The sequence below is a fragment of the Diorhabda sublineata genome, chromosome 2 (assembly GCF_026230105.1).
Source record: "Diorhabda sublineata isolate icDioSubl1.1 chromosome 2, icDioSubl1.1, whole genome shotgun sequence".
In the NCBI taxonomy this organism is placed as follows: Eukaryota; Metazoa; Arthropoda; class Insecta; order Coleoptera; family Chrysomelidae; genus Diorhabda; species Diorhabda sublineata.
In genome coordinates, this window is record NC_079475.1 from 11,207,006 (window position 1) to 11,225,184 (window position 18,179).

Sequence of the window (18,179 nt, forward strand, 5' to 3'; positions counted from 1 at the left end):
TTAGAAATAAACTATTGTCTATATTTCGATGCAAATAATGGAGGACTGTATAATTAATTAATTTAATTGAACTCCACTAACCCAATGTTTTTTATCCAAAAGTCTCATTGTTAGAATATTCTTTACTAACGCACTTTCTACTTTCAGAATCTAATTGGCAATTGAACGGTATTAAAAAACGTCAATGTCATAAACTGAAAATGAGGTTAAGTTTATAAAATTAGTATTAAATAACAAACGTATTATTTATTATACGGAATTTTTTTATTGTTGAAATATTCCTAAAAATCAAAATGAAGAAGTATCCATATAAGAATGCAATACTCGATAAACTGCATAGAGGATTTGTGTATTCATGCATTGGATTAACTTTGTATGCTGGTACATATATCGCCGTTCATTATTTCAATTATTTCACTCAAATTAAGCCCGAAAAAGACCATAAAAGTCTTTTAGAAAACCAGCAATTGTTAGCAGAAGGAGCTCCAGATACGGCACCTTCTTTAATAGCTTAGTATTTTTTGTGTTTTCTAATTTAGTACTCTGTTGTCGGATTCTGAAAGTACCTGTAAATAAATTAGGTTGTCATTTTATGTGTTTTATTATTTCATTTTCGTTTCGTATTGGCTTTTTGCATATTTGATTTAAAAAAAGCCATAATTCCATAATATGTAATAACACACCCACTGAATATAAAGGAATCAAAAGTCACAACATGCAAGGTGGGGTAATTATAAGGATAACTCAATATATTTGATCCGATTTTAAATAACGTAAAAACTATATTCTAATACGTCCACCTTTTACTTATAAACATTTTAGCTTTTTAATGATAGAGGAAAATTGAAATATGTATTTTCTATTAGTTTCATCAATTTTTACTTCCCTTTTGCAAATTTTATTTAGAAATAAAAAATATAATCCTTGTATATTCAAGATGGCGTATAACTTGAAAGTTCAATTTCGATGGTCATTTAAATTGTTTCTATAATTTTGTATGTTACAAAATGAGTTCTAGAAGGTAAACACGTTTAAATTCTAATATTAGTGTTTTATTTCGAAAACTAAACATGTTATTAAATTTTATTTTTAAATATGCACTATAAAAATACAAATTGCACAAAAACGCATTCTATGGACAACAATAAACTACATTCTCGTTTAAAAGACCACAACTCGATGCATTTTGTTATCCGTAGATGGTTTTGGCCGACAATTAGTGGAATTGACGCAGAAAAATTGTTAATGGAAAGAGGGTTGGACTGCAGTTTTTTAGCACGACCTAGTTCTTCGAATCCCGGTGATTTTACTTTATCTGTCAGGTGAGTTTCTAATTAGTTGTTATCATCAATGTCCAAAGCATTTAAAAACTTGATATTTATACTCTATTATAATGATCTTCCAATTTCAATGTATATTCTTATGAATATATGATAGTATGTTGATTATATTACAATTTCCTAATGTTTAATTATAAGCATCTTGTAATTAATTGTTTTATCACTTTGCCAAAAAATTGAGAGAAACTCACGTTTAAAGTTTAAGCAATAATTGGCCTCCAGAAGTTATTGAAAGGTCCTTTATTTATATAGTTACCTATAATCTTCAAACCTAGATCTAATATAGAGAAGATTAATTTATTTGAACTACTGGTATTATTACTTGGGATTAAAGAATCAAGAATGAAATTTCTTTAGAATCAAATAAAACTAGACTATATATATATATATGATTTCCCCCATCTTGTCTTTGATTTGTACTTCAGTGCTAGACTAACAAACTTTTCCTCTTAAAGTTTGAAGCAATAATTGTCTTTCAGAATTAGTGTTTACTTATATGCCTCTAGTATTATATACCTGATATGTAGTTATCTCTTTCTATTTTTCATATACTTAAGGGTTTGGTAAATTTCAGACGCAATGGAGAAGTGACTCATATCAAGATCCAGAACTCTGGAGATTTTTATGACTTATACGGGGGTGAGAAATTCGCTACTCTCTCTGAATTAGTTCAGTATTATACAGAGAAACAGGGACAATTGAAGGAAAAGAATGGTGAAATTATAGAACTCAAGTACCCTCTTAATTGCGCTGATCCTACTACTGAACGGTGAGTCTTTGAACATGTGGAATATTTCATAGAATACTTCACTTGTAATTTGTTGTGGGTATTAGGACATTTGATATTAAAAATGAAAATATCAATATGTGAGAAAAAAAATTAAAAGATATAGACAGGCCAGGACTGGGATAATTAAGAGCCCACAGTTAAAACCTGTAATAGGGCCCTCTACTGTGAGATCTGAGGTGTATGCAATAACTTGGGGTCCCTCCCTCAGAAGAAAATTAGGTACTTGGAAATGTACTTTCATGCTATTTTAGCACTTAAGAAAATTATTTTTATTTTATAGATGACAAATTATTTCTTATAATATTTTGCTTGTAATTAGGATATTTGTTGTGGGTGTAACATAGGATTAGGACATTTGATGTTGAAAATGAAAAGATATGGACAGGCCAGGACTGGGACCATTTTAGGGCCTCATCTAAAACTTGTAAATGGGTTTTGGGGTGTATGGAATACCCCCAGTAAAATGAGGACCCTGGGTCATTTACCCAGAAGTTTTTTGAAAATCATGTGCTTAGAAACACGTCGCACAGTTTAAATTGTTAAAATACAATCAGTTTTGCAACTCTGTAGATTAAAAATACCATTTTCGGTAAAATATATGAGACGGTTATTTGCTTTTTATCAGTCGGTTGATTTAAAAATTTTCTTTTCCTACCATGGATAATCCAATTCCAGAACTCTTTTTACTTTTGTAATTTTTCACAAAACTTTGTCATTTTCAAGTGAAAATCAAATAATCAAATACATGTTTTCAATATCAACACTGTTGATTAAAAATTTCTAAAAAGTCAAGAATTGGCTATAAATTTATACATCAAATTTGATAATTTGCAGTTCAGATCTAGTAATTAAATCGTTTTAATTTTTTTCAAATAAATGGAAAATTCTGATGGATAGGCCACTTGGAGTGTATGCCTGAGGACCGGGGGATGCGCAAAACGTAGCAGCAGAAGCTCAAGGACTGGCAACTGCCTGTGCGATCGCGCAAACGATGGCTGTAGATGATGTCAAAGAGGATCTTCTGGAGATAGGTGTGAGGGGCTGAAGACGCCGAGCGTTGGACCATGGTGATTGGAAGAATGAGGTGGTCGAGGCCAAGGCTCTTTGAGGGGCGCAGTACCAGTGGTAGTAGTATTTGTCTGTAATGCGATAAACAGAATTCTTTAACGCCCCCAAAGGGAATAATCACATTTATTGAAGTCCGCTGAACAGGGAGACTAATCTTGAGGACAGTTATTTCCTTGTCCAATCTACTTATTTGGATATTGGCTTTTGTTGAGAGAATTTTACATTCATTTGAAAAAAAAATTCAATGCAATTACTAGAGAAACTGAATTGCAAATTGTTAAATTTTATATCTTTGATTATCGACTTTTCTTTAAAAAATTACGGGAGTAAAAAAGTTTCAAAAAATAAATTATTACAGATACAAGACTACAGTGAAATTATAAGGTTAGGTTACCCATAATTCACCCCCCATAATGGTTCCATCGCCTTTTATTTTATTTACCACGACTTAATGCCCTTAATAGTTTTATACAGTATTCCTAATTTGGTATTTTTAAGGACTGTAAAGAAATTAATTTTTTTTTTCGAAATTTCGGGCCTACAGCTCCTCAGGTGTAGAAATAAATTGCTCCCAATTGTTATATTTCAGTTGGGCTCCCTTATACGCCTCTGCTCTTTGTTGGTTCTTATGCGGGACACATTGTATATCAGGATTCAGAATAAATGAATAAGGAAAAATTTGTTTTCCACTTTATAAATATACCATTTAAAAAGATCCTGGAACGAGATGGAAATGTAATGATAACGATTTCTAATGAATTATATCTATCTTTAAAGGTCATGTAATTTTATAGAAAACAACTACATAATAGTAGTAACAAAATTATAAATAATGTAAATTGAAATCTATGTTTATTGTATAGTTATTTTATCATTTTATAACTGTTTTTCAAAACCATGAGCACTATAAAGTAACAAAAGGTGATTTATAAGGAAAAGGAAGGCAAACATAAGCGAACTATCTTCTTCTTCTTCAACATATTGTAGGCATTAGGCCTGTAGTTTCCAACTTGTCATCCTTGAGATTTTGATGTCCATGAATCCATTCATCTTTTTGGAGGTCTTCCTAAAGGTCGTCGTGTCCCTGGCTTACCGGTCCCAAGCCCGGATAAAGGAGGAGGGTTGTCAAGTGAGGCCAGCAACCTGCCGGACGTAAAAAGAATTTATCTGCTCACATATCCAACGATCAGTGACCTATCCTTAATGGAACTAATTCAAATATCTTGGAGTCAACCAGGATAGAATACTAATACACTTACAAACAATCTTACAGTAACCCTCTTTACTGGATTTAGTTCTCAGTAACGACGAAAATTTAGTAACCAAAATTGAATATTGTCCACCAATAGGTAAAAGTGATCATTCGGTGTTACTCGTCAACCTACAAGTGCAGTGTCAAAAAGGAATTTTGCCTCAACAGCGACAAAGAAATTTCTGGAAAGCAGACTTTAACTCTATCAATCAATTTATTAGCAATTACAATCCTGAAAATATTCTAGTAGCAGAGTTGGTCGAAGATAAGTGGAATCAATTGAAAACAATAATTGACATGGCAGTAGATAAGCATATACCCTTTAGGGCACCAAGAAGTAAAAAGTCACTTAACAAACCTTGGATAACTAGAGAGATAATTAAAGTCATAGAAGAAAAGCGTAGGTTATGGGACGAAGATGCCAGAATCAGATCAGAAGAAAGTTTTGCTCGCTACACACTTAATAATAACCAACTAACAGCCAAAATAAGACAATCTCGGCGACAGTATGAAATAAACATTGCTACTGGAAGCCCAAAGACATTCTACAGTCACATCAGGAAACAAATCTGTTCAAAGAGTAGAGAGGTCCTTTGACAGTATCGAGTTTGCAGTTGAAAAATTGGAAAAAACCTTGAAGAATTTAAGAAGCGACTCAGCACCAGGTCCATACTGGATCAGTCCATATTTCCTAAAAAATTGTTGGCAGAGCCTGTCCCATCCTTTATGTTTATTAATGCAGACTTCGCTTGAGTCTGGACAACTACCAAGAGATTGGAAAATGGCCTCAGTAACCCCCATACAAAAGAAAGGTGATAAAAAGATAGCCTCCAACTACAGAGCCATTAGCCTTACATCAGTCCCATGTAAGATTATGGAAAGAATAATAGTGGATGAGTTACTGAAGTTCATGGATGAAGAAAATATTCTGCCTGCCGAACAACATGGCTTTACCCCTGGAAGGTCAGTCACCACTAATCTGCTTCTTAATTTAGACGTTTGGACTAAGGAATGGGACAAAGGAAACCCAATTGATGCTGTATATCTCGATTTTGAGAAGGCCTTTGACAAGGTCCCAATTAAACGACTTCTGATAAAACTGGAGCATCTTGGAATTAGAGGAAAACTGTTATCCTGGATTGAGTCATTTTTGACTGACCGAAAATTCTACGTTAGAGTTGGGCAAAAAGTATCAGAATTTGGAAATGTTGTTAGCGGAGTACCACAGGGTTCAGTGCTCGGCCCAGTATTTTTTATCTTGTACACCACAGACCTGCTGTCATTAATTCAGTCAACAAAAAGCTCATATGCCGATGATACCAAGATATCTAACAATCCTCTTACAAGTGGTGAAACCATACAGAATGATTTAACGAACATTTTCAACTGGACCAAAAAGTGGCTATTAAACCTAAATATACAAAAATGTACTGTGCTTCACATTGGAAGAACCAATCCAAATATAGAATATCTAATAAATGGTAGCCCACTGAAGGTGGTGTCTGTTCAAGAAGATTTAGGTGTCACTATTACCGACAACTTAAAGTGGGAGACACAAATCATCAAAATTGTCAAAAGGGCGAATTCATTAATTTATCTAATAAAAAAAGCATTTGTACACATCACAACAGAGCTCTTCGTCAAAATGTACAAATCTTACATACGCCCTATTTTGGAGTTTGGATTCCAGATCTGGTCACCTTACTTCCAAAAAGATATTGATCTTTTAGAGAAGACGCAAAGAAGGGCCACAAAAATCCTACCCACTGGTTTTTATGGATTGTCCTATGAGGAAAGGTTGATCAGACTGAATCTACCTAGACTAGAAGACAGACGTTTAAGAGGAGATCTTATAGAAACTTTTAAAATTGTGAAACAAATATACAAGTGTAGTGCTTTAAAAGATATTTATGCCTTTAATCAAAACACCAACCTGCGTGGCCGTAGCTCAAAGTTATCAAAAGACAGATGTCATTCCAATCCTAGAAAACATTTAATCAGCAACCGAATAGTGGAACAGTGGAATATGCTACCTGAAGAAGTCATCAACTCAGAAACAATAAATCAATTCAAAAATAGACTTGACTCATATTTGCGCACTCGTTTATGATATAAACTACTGGCTATAATAACAATACGTATAATATGTAAAACTTTAACAACAATAAACTAATTGTACTCATTAATCTTAAGGGGGCGTTAACAGCCTTAGGCTGCCTGCCCTGTATTAGATAATAATAATAATAATAATAATAATAATAATAATAATAATCACCTGGACAGGTAATTGCAAAATCTAAAAAATTAGATGGACTTGTCGCTAGCTTGTTGGCAAGACATGGGGACTAAAGCCTAAAATGGTGTTCTGGATATTTGCTTATTTGGTGCTCGAAAACTGAACAAACAACAGCTCACAAAAGGCGCTACTGAACCTACCTCCTCTTCAACTCATAGTGAAGCAAGACGCCCACAGTCTAATCCAGACAGTAAAACTAAAGCCAGGATATCTGATAGGATTTTAGAGATAATAAAGCTAGCAAGTCCTGACAAAGTTGGACAAAGATACCCCTTTCGAAGTGGTAATCAACGAACGCCAATCATGGGTCAACGAAAATCATGCATCAGGCATTTTTAGACCAAAATGGAAGCTCTCTATACCTCCAGGAACATCATTTACCATTTTTAGCTACAATAATCAAATGTGTCCATTATTGTTTGGATAGAAACTTCTCTAAAAAGCACATCTACATTTTCTCAGATATACATGCGGCCTTGATGGTCGTGAAAGTTATTGAGTGCACGTCCAAACTAGCGTGGGAGTTTAAACAAACTCTATAAGTACTAGTTAACAAAAAAAAAGTAACCCTACCAGGCCACTAGGGTATACCAGAAAATGAGGAAGCAGACAGCCTCGCCAAAAAAGGGGCAACGATTCCCTATCTTGAAACAGAGCTATACTAGGAGATGCCTCATAAATAACGAACCGAACTAATGGCTAAGGAATCAGATGGAGACTTACTCCAGGCATGAGACAATCCAAAAGTTTCTTAACCATATCAGCTAAGAAGTCTGAGGAACTTTTTGAGATGACCAGAAACGACATGAAACTGATCTTGGACAGTAGTCTGTGCCTCTAGGTTCTTATTATTAACAGCTAGATCTGGTCGCTGACCAACAAAATTATAGGACATTCACCTGTAGCCTACGTCAAAATTTTTGCTTGACAAGTTACTCCAGTTTCCAATTTCTTGAAGATATGTAGACTTAATGCCGTCTTCATACCTTCGAATTTAATCGTAAATATTTCAATGGCGCCATAATCATAGTTGGAGTCTTGTTTTTACTTGTTCGGAACGTAATCAACCATACGAGTGCTTAAATCGATGATAACTGCTCAATAACAATTATTGAACATCCAGAATCTATTATAGAGCTAAATAAATAATGAAGAATTAACGCATAAAAGAGGAATAAAAATCAAAATTTCTTGTAGATCATGTTCTTAAATTTGAAATTTCTATCGAAAATTGAACACAACGTTCAGAAACTGTGATTTAAAACTCGTTTTGGGTTGGGATCCGCAATAAGCTGATTGATGATCTATCTTAATGCGGTGTGCAAAAAACTACAAGATAACAAAAACAACATAACCTTAATGTGGCTTCCAGGCCACCAGGAAATGAGGAAGCCTTGCCAAAAAAGGGGCAACGACTCCATACTGTTGTCTCGTGGAACGAATGGCTAAAGAATCAGATGGAGTCTTACTGGAAAAACAATCCAGACCTAAGAAAATTCAAAGATATCCCTGGTCGCGGGTTAAAGTGTTTTCGAAAAATACTAGATAATATTCCAACTTATATTAACGAATGTTAACGTCTTCATAATGAGGTCGGTGATATTTCTAGAAATTATTTATTTGCGTTTCATACCGAAAAATCAAAAACAGTCTCGAACAAATAATTGTCTCCCATCTCACAATTATATTCGACCGAAAATACACCTCATTAGTTGTTAATAACAATTTCATTTCCCATTCTTTTTTAAACAATAGTGAATTGTATTTTTTTCTTCGGACAATCAGTTTCTTGTATGACTCATATATTTAATAAAGACCAAGCTCTTTAGTTAACTTACTTATGTACGTCCCATTTTGAATTCTTAATTTAATCGATCAATGGCGTTAGTTTAGTTATTAAAAAAACAGGATATGATCGTTTTTCTCCAAATATAGTTGATATAGTCCAGTAACTATATTTTTAATCGATAATTACTTTTTATATTAAAAGTTTTCTTCCTGGACCACTTTCAAAATATTACTCATCCAACAATTTATTATTTGATACACTTTTTAACAATTTTACAATATTAATATTTATGTCATGATTGTGACTGACAGCGTCCGTCCATATTTAAAATGTGCTCTTTAAACCGGACAATAACGGATCTCTTAGTCTGCCCAATATACTTTCGGTCACTCTTTTCCAAATTTGGTATTTTATCTGCTACTCTGGTAAATATTCCTTCAAATCCTTTTGTATAAAGAGGATTGAAAGGTATCAGAGCAATATTTTAGTTCACCTTCAGTCTCTAAAGACGATAACTTGGTTATCGAAACGCGCGTCAGGCAGTGTAATTGTGAGTGTTGGTGTAGAGGTGGTGTAAACAGTGTATTCAGTATGAAAATCACCAACGGTTCCAGAAATTCCAACTTAATCATATATGGCAATGTAATTGTGAGTGTTGGTGTAGTGGTGGTGTAAACAGTGTATTCAGTATGAAAATCACCAACGGTTCCAGAAATTCCAACTTAATCATATATGGTCTTTGAAAAGGTGGTCAAATGGAAATTTTACTTAAAGTTATTCGGATCTTGGTATAATTTCGACTATATTTAAACATATTCGTGGTATCGAACATAAATAATTGTACTTTGAATAGTATTTTACGTTTTTAAAACATCTTGATATTCATAATATCCAATCGCCCAGAAAATTCTGACTCTGTAGGTGAGTGGATTTTCTACGAAATTGGCTAGCGTTAATGCTTTGCTACCCTCGCCACCCTTAAATTTAAATCCCATAGAGAAAGTGTGGGATATGGAAGGAGATTGTCCGATTTGCATAAGCCTTCAGAAAGTTAATCCGCGAGGTTAGAGTTGCTTATAATTTCAATTCATTTTAGGAAAAGGGGTTTTCTTATAAAAATGATTCTACATTCGAATGCTCCCCTCCAATAATACCTCCCTCCCCTCGCACACACCTTTACATACGTTTTTTCCATTGATCCAAGCAGTGCTGGAAGTCTTCTTTGGTGAGGGCCTTTAAAACTCTGCCGTTTTTTGATTTACCGCATCCATCGACTGAAATCGATTCCCTTTCAAAGCAGAACTTTTTCTAACCTTTCAAGGAAATCTGAGCAAACCCATTGACGCAAGAGCTTTTGGTCAGGATTTTTTGGTATCAACATCGCACAGACTTTAGTCATGTGTAATTTCTCGTGTAAAATTCTTCTAACTGTTTCTTTATCGGCGTTTACAGCCTCGGCAATCATCCGGATACTCATTCGACGATCTGCACGCACAAATTGGTTGATTTTGATCACTGTTTCCGGTCACAGGACGATCTGGACGCTGGTCATCTTCATTGCTCTCTCGGCCCTCACTAAAACGATTACACCACTCGAAAACACGCGCACGAGATAGAGAATTGTCTGCACAGGCTCTATAGGCAAATTTAACGAGAAATTTGAGATTGATACGTGCATAGACAAGATATCTAGATACCCAACGCCCTCTAGGCGCGCAGTCTCGTTATTTAATAGCCAGACCTCGTATGACAATGATGATTGTGTCTGGTTTATATTGTAGACGTGATTACAAGCATACCATCCAATGTTTCTGGTTAATTATTATGCATCTCGATTGCTGGATAGCGCGCAAGCTGAATCGTTAAGAGGGGATATACTTGAATAATTAATAATAAAATAAAATCAGACTTTTATCATTTGCAAGGTAAAACTTATGTTAATAATAGATACGAGGGCGGTTTGAAGGTAAAGCGACTTTTAAGTGGAAAACTCATTCTACACAGTAAAAACATTAGTTTAGTTTTCAATGTAATCTCATTTCAACTTGATACACTTAGTTCAACGAGTTTACAATTTTCACATCATGAGTTCCGCTAATTATCTACAACAGTGTAATAAAGATTGCACATTTGGAATCCCAAACTAATTAAAGTGATGATATAAACATTACTATTATCAAATTTTTCGATGACAACATGATCTTGTTCAAAATAGTCTTCTTCAGCACCAATACTCCGACTGCGGCGATTTTCCCAGGCGTTGTAGCAGCCTTTTACTGGAACCTCCCACAGCACCCTCGTTAAATTTGTTTGAATGCGCTTAATCGGTTCAAAATACGATATTTTTGATTTTGGGGTAGAGAAAGAAGTCGGCGGAAGATAGATACTGCGAATAGGGTGGCTATGGTGACGCTGAAATCTTTCTCGGAACTTTTTCACGACGATTGGACGCATTCTATTGACTCTTTTTCAAAACTTACTCATTAGTTCGCGATAGAACACACATACACGGTCTGCCCAGGTGAAACGAACTCCTTATGACCATTCCGCGGTTATCAAAGATGCAGATAATCATCGTTGACATTTTCATTAGCTTTTTTGTCTTGGATAATTTGGTGATAATCGCAGTTGAATTTGGCGTTTTGTTGTATTGAAAAAAATTAATCATCACGCCTAATAATCGATCTAGTAACCTGGAATCATTTTGTACAAATTCCAAATAGTCTTCTACGATTGATATTCGATGTATACGTTCGGAATAATTTCTGCATAGAGCTTCTTCATCGCGAAATTTTGAGCTGAAATTTTCGATTGATATTTAGTTCGTTCACTATCATTCAGATTTTTAATGATTTCACGGCTCTCCTTCTACATCATATACCCATGAATCATTGGTGTACGTCTAATAGAATAATGCCAAAACAATTTCAATGTTTTACCGTAAGTTTGATTCGCTGATTTGATCACGACGTGTTGAACGAGTCCGGTTCCCCAAAAATTTTGCTTTTGCGAACGTACCTGCTTGATAAAATGTATCAAGGTCGATGGGATCATCTCATGATGGCAGATTGTTGTTGCTCTTAAAAAAAAAGATTATTCTCTGAAAAAATTATAGATGAAAAGATAATGAGAGGCTTTTTATTGAAATATAATGTGTGTTCCACTTTTCCCTCTCTATTAACTTCGACGTATCTTAATTTTTCAAAACAAAACTGATCTTCACTTCATAGGATAACGGTCTTTGAAGAATATGAGAATGGTTTCAGAAGTACCTGGCACAACAAAGAAAACACTAAAATTTTAGACAGCAATATATTTATTCTTCAACGTAATCCTTTTTTGGCTCCATACACTTTTCCCAGCCATTTTCAATCAGTTCGATACCATTTTTATGTGAAGCTTCTCAAAATGACCATTAACTGCTGACATCACCTCTTCATTGTTGAAAAATCTTTGACCACCGAGCCATTTTTTCAAGTCTGGGAACGGAAAATAATCTGAGGAGCCTAAATAGGGTTCCTGAGGTAGCGATTCAAATTTTAATTTATTAATTTTGGCCATTGTAGTAACGGATTGTTGAGCTGGTAAATTATCTTGATGAAACAACACTTTCTTCTTAGCCAAAAGGGCCTCAAACGTTGCAATAAGTTCGCATAGTACTCGCCGTTGATAGTATAACATTTTTCGATACAATTTTTATAATAAGAATCGTCAATCTCCTTAAAATAGCCGTTAACTGCCGACATTACATCTTGTTGAAAAATCTTTGACCACCGAGCCATTTTCTTATTAAAATAATCCGAGGGAGCTAAATCTGGCGAAGAGATTACTTGAGATAGCAATTCAAACGTTAATTCATTCAATTTTGGCCATTGCAACAACGAATATGTGAGCTGGTGCATTGTCTTGATGAAACAACATTTTATTCTCAGCCAAATGAGGCCGTTTCTGCAAGATTTCTTCGCTCAAACGTTGCAATAAGCTTGCATAATACTCGTCGTTGATAGTTTTTCTTTTCTCAGGATAGTCAATGAAAACTATCACACGCGCATACCATGACCCTGTCTGCAGATGAAACGGTCTTTGCCTTCTTTGGAGCCACTTTTCCCTTTTTAGTCCATAGCTTTTATTGTTTTTTGTTTCGGGTGGGAAGTGATGGACTTACGTTTCATCCATGGTTATGAAACATTGCCAAACTTTCGAAGGAAACATCTTCACGACACTGTTTTTGTTCCATTATGAGTAAACTCGGTATCCGTCTTGTGCACAGCTTTTCATGTCCAAATTTTTTTAAATGTCTACTATGTCTGATAGCTCGCGCATTTTCAGTGGACAATCATTCAGTACTGCTTTGTGGATTTCCTTCAATATTTCTGGAGTCGTAACCTCATTTGGTCGACCACTGCGATGCTCGTCTTCGCAGGTTGTACGGCCTCGATCAAACTCTGCTACTCATTATTTTACAGTTGATATTGAAGAAGTAGTCTCATCTAGAGTAGAATCTAGTTCAGTTTTTATATTGATTGGGCTATTATAATTTTTTCCATGTTTACAAATTCACTGAAAAGAAATACTTAACAATGTACGTCTTCAAACTTGGAACATATGCTGTGGTATTTTTCAAGCAACTACCGCCATCTCTAGGTCAGGCCAGGTACTTCTGGAACCATTCTCGTAATTATCAAATTCCGTCGCAGCTTGAAAACACTTTTCGGAACAGTCGAAAACAAATTATTTGGAAACTTTGTTGGAATAGATGGACACATTGGCACAAAACATGAGTCAACGCGACTTATTTTCGAAATATTGATGATATCTTTTTGAAAAACTGATATTGATGGATAATATATTTCAAATTTTTACATAAAAATATTTCGAAAATTCGAAAGCCAGCGACCAATGACCATAGTTCCGTTTTCTCGCGTTTTTGCCGATAAACTACAAGATTTTAATTTTTTAATAAATTTGTGGTCTATTCTATATGGCATTTTTTAATATAAAAACAAAAATAAAAAATATTGTACGTCACTTATCATCCAAGTTAATTCGTTGTATAAATGAAATATAAAAAAAAGTTTCGCGGTTAATGCCCGACATTATCCTCAATTTCTATGAAAACGAACAGTCATTTTCCGAATGCTAGCCTTCTAAATAAAGTTAAACAAACATGGCATACTTAATATTACAGCCGGTAATCGTCGCCGGATTACCTATTTTGGAAACACTAAGATATAAAATATCCATAACTTCGAATTCATTCTCGATAGATGACTAAACCCTATATTATGTACGAGGGTTGCCTTTTAATATTTTACAAAAGGTTAAACAGAAACGAAGAAATGTTTTGTCGCTTTTCGAAATATTCTCCATTTAGATCTATGTACACAAACTTACAATTTTTATTGTAAATACTAATAAAATCTCAAAAAATCTACTTCTTCAGTCTTCTTTAATTTGGCCTTTTGCCTTTCGACACCCAGCCACATTCATATTGTATTGGCGTATTCCCTCCATCGTTCGAAATCATATACAGTGCTTTTCAGATAAAAGTATCCAAAAGTAATAGCTTCCAATCGCTTCTTCGTGGATCGAATAAGTTTCTTTACTCGATCTTTTTCGATGCTGCCTTCCATGTTATTCCCTTCGTTCCATCTCCAGTTTCAATAAAAACAAACTCGGGTTTAGCTTCCCGTTCGAAACCACCCAGGAATATCGTTAAAAACCCACTCTTACTTTTATGCAACATTGCGTGTATCTTTATCCAGGTCTTTTGTGGACTCATCTTCTTCCATCGCTACCATGCAGGCACAATCTGCTTTCGTCTGAGAAGAGGGTGGGCTTGGGTTAATTTGAGGCTAAGTCTACTTCTGATTGTCCAGCAATTCCTCGCATTTTTCTGGCTGAGTTTGGGTTAAGTTGAGGCCAGTAGGTAGCTAAGTCTACTTCTGACTGTCCCACCACTCCTCGCATTTCTCTGACTGGGCTTGGGTTAATTTGAATCCAGTAGGTAGCTAAGTCTACTTCTGATTGTTCAGCAATTCCTCGCATTTCTCTGGCTGGGCTTGGGCTAATTTGAGATCTGAACAGCCATTTACTGGTTAAAGAAGTCCAAACATCAGAAAGCGAAAGAAATATACTGTGCTTTTCAGATAAAAGTATCCACCTTTAATAACTTTTGTAATACTGGTATTTAGAAAAAATCCAAAAACACGTCAATTTATGTTGGAAGGGGCAAGCATTATGGCTTATTTAAACTTACTGGAAAAGCCACCCCCTCACCCCTAGCAGCATCCCCTTTATTTTTTTAAATTACTTGTCATATTTTTTATGTAAAATTTGGATACTCCTCTTTGAGCTGATTTCAAAAATGTATAATACTTGTAGGTTAAAGTGGTTAGTTTATGAGATAAACAATTTTTCTTATTATTTACTTTCACCTTATTTGCCTGTACTAAAATGGGTTGTACAACAGTTCAAACTCTTTAATCTTTTTAACTGTGCTATTTATTATGAAGTTACAATAAGTGTTCAAAATGAGTACCATTCACTTCCATACAATGGTATAATCTATTTTGAAATGCCTCTCTGACATTGCTTAATACGGCTGGATTTAATTGTCGACATTCATTTTCTATCCTCTCTCGTAAATCATCCAGAGATTCTGGTTGGGTAGCATAAACTTTTGTTTTTAAATACCCCCATAAAAAGAAGTCTAGGGGTGTTAAATCCCGTGACCTAGGTGGCCACTCCATCATCTGCCCCCTTCTACCTATCCAACGAGCGGGGAATGTTTCGTTTAAAAATTGTCGGACAGGCATAGCATAGTGTGGGGGAGCTCCGTCTTGTTGAAATACCAGTAAATCTTCGGAAAGGTTATCATCATTTTCTATTATTGTTGTAATACGTGGGTCAACCCCTTCCCTGACTAACTCAAGATATGATTCACCATTTAAATTTCCGTTGATGAAGAAAGGTCCGACAATGTGGTCACCTAGGATATCACACCAAACGTTTAACTTTTGGGGATGTTGTGTATGGAATTCACGCATAATATGTGGATCACTTTCAGCCCAATATCTACAATTATGCCTACTTACTAAGCCATTTAATGACCATGAGCATTCATCAGAAAAGCAAATATTGTTTAACAATTGTGGATTGTTATTGATAATTTGCGTCATTGATTCGCAAAACTGTAGACGACGATCAAAATCATCTTCATTCAACTCGTGCACCAACTTAACTTTGTATGGGTGGTACTTGAATTTATGTAGAACTCGGAAAACTGTAGAAGATGAAACACCGATCGCTCTACTTATTGTTGACAACGACTAGGGGGTTGTTGAGCCTCTAAGCTGACTTGCCCTAAAATTGCCATTTGGATTGCTTCGTTATTTACGAGTCCCTCTCGCTTATGCACTTTATTGCAAACAGACCCTGTTGTGGTAAATTTCTCAATCAGTTGAATTACATACTTATGAGTTGCATGTCTTCCGTCATGTAATTCGTTAAATATTCTAGCAGCAGCTCTTGCACAATTATTATTTTGGTAGTATAAACCTACAATTTCAATTCTTTCTTGCAAAGAGTAAACCATTTCAGAGAAACAAAATAAATAATGTATCAAATTACACTATCAATAGTGACTACAAATTCTAGTTGACAATGTCAAACTTTAATAAAAAATAGAGTTTTTTGTTGTTTGGATTTTTTAAGTAGAATAAATAGCACAGTTAAAAAGATTAAAGAGTTTGAACTGTTGTACAACCCATTTTAGTACAGGCAAATAAGGTAAAAGTAAATAATAAGTAAAATGTGTGCTCTTAAAAGAAAAATTGTTTATCTCATAAACTAACCACTTTAACCTACAAGTATTATATATTTTTGAAATCAGCTCAAAGAGGAGTATCCAAATTTTACATAAAAAATATGACAAGTAATTTAAAAAAATAAAGGGGATGCTGCTAGGGGTGAGGGGGTGGCTTTTCCAGTAAGTTTAAATAAGCCATAATGCTTGCCCCTTCCAACATAAATTGACGTGTTTTTGGATTTTTTCTATATACCAGTATTACAAAAGTTATTAAATGTGGATACTTTTATCTGAAAAGCACTGTATAACATAAGAAAAAGAAGCATTTCAATACATGCATATATTTTTTTATAACATGTCTGAAATAAGCTACTTTCTTAGGTGAAAATGAGTGTGTGCAATCTATCATTTTCATAAGTGGTCGTAGAAAAAACTTTTTTGATCGATAGTGCACATACATAGAATTTAACACCCTTGTTTTTATCCGAAGACGTACTTATTGATGTGTTGATGCGGTCCGGTCTTATGATGTCATTTCGACACCCCGTGTTTCTATTTCAGATAGTACGTTTATGGCGAAGGAAATATTTAACATATTTGATGACTTAGCCATACAATTACGAACACTTTTTAGAAATCCGACAATTATTCAGACCACATAAGATTTTTCAATGTCATCAACAACTAATGAAACTATTTGGTATGACAAACTGGTATTGTACAAGGTCTGTTTGAGTATTATGCGGAAAATAAGGAAAATAACAATTTAAATCCAATGCGTTCAGGTTTATAATATAATTTTTCACAAAAATAAACAACAAAATTTGACATATAAATCACGTATACCGTATACAACTTTTCCTGCTCGAGAATGTCGGTAAAATATATTTCAAGTTACTTTTTTTTCTAATTTTGTGTCAATCCTATTTATTTTTAATAATAAGTTTGGCTGATAGATCTATCCAACTATCAGATCTTGAATTTAAATGCTTAGCTAGTCAAAAAGCAAAAACTGCATTAAAAGAAAAGATGATAAACAATATATTCAAGAAAAAGATAAACAGGTACTACAATCAATTAAAAAACAAAACTGTAACAAAACATCAAAATATGAAACATTTTTCCTTACCATATGTACAAGGACTTTCTCAACAATTATCAAATTATTTTAATAAATATGATATACTAGTATAAGTCATAAAGGACATAATACAAATATTTCACTAAATTAAAATCTAAAACACCAAATACCAAAAGTAATATTGTGACGCTGTCTACATAGGGCAGACATCTCAGTATTTAGAATATAGTTATCAATACGATAAAAAAATAGAAATGCATTAACGTACCTTGAAATATCAAAAAAAAACAAATTCAATTATAAAGATACAGAAAAAAAGATAATTTGTAGAAATGGTTCACATTCATAAAAACGAAAAAGCTATAAAGGATAAAAAAGACTTAAATAATTTAAGTAAAATTTATAATTTTATTTTGTAAATTCTAATAAAACTACAAATCATTTGATCGATTAAGTACTGGTACATATATGAGATTTTTCTTTACTAGAACAAATTTCTATTTTGATTTTATTCTTATTTTGATGTTCATGTTTAATATAAATACACAAATTGTCAGCGTCATTATCATATTTTGAAAAAGACTTAAAATTAGTCAAAACGTCAATTTTTTATCAATCTTTTAAATATTATAAACTAATTTTAAAACAGAAGAGACCTAAATTTAAGAACATTTAGAAACATTAATTTATTTTTAATTCGATTATTGAGTTTCTTTTCTCGAAGAAAACTTAGTTTCTTAGACTAAATAGATG

The 18,179-nt window shown here is 34.0% G+C and overlaps 2 protein-coding genes across 3 annotated transcripts in view; both read left to right on the forward strand.

The window, feature by feature from the left end:
* Positions 1-185: 185 nt before the first annotated feature.
* Positions 186-593, forward strand: LOC130453137 (uncharacterized). Its single transcript, XM_056792745.1, has one exon. The coding sequence runs from the start codon at positions 294-296 to the stop codon at positions 513-515; it is 222 nt and encodes a 73-aa protein (XP_056648723.1). The 5' UTR covers positions 186-293; the 3' UTR covers positions 516-593.
* Positions 594-915: 322 nt separating this feature from the next.
* Positions 916-18,179, forward strand: part of LOC130440582 (tyrosine-protein phosphatase non-receptor type 11) — a 62,312-nt gene continuing 45,048 nt past the window's right edge. The window contains exons 1-3 of one of the 2 annotated variants that reach the window (XM_056773835.1): positions 916-1,021; positions 1,200-1,322; positions 1,915-2,109. In XM_056773835.1, the coding sequence (XP_056629813.1) occupies positions 1,008-1,021; positions 1,200-1,322; positions 1,915-2,109 (332 nt within the window). In that variant the 5' untranslated portion in view covers positions 916-1,007. The remainder of the gene's footprint in view (positions 1,022-1,199; positions 1,323-1,914; positions 2,110-18,179) is intronic. The other variant, XR_008909554.1, reaches the window with a different exon arrangement.

What these genes read in the sequence shown, in the direction of transcription:
- LOC130453137 (XM_056792745.1), top strand. Translation starts at nt 294, where the DNA reads ATGAAGAAGTATCCATATAAGAATGCAATACTCGATAAACTGCATAGA.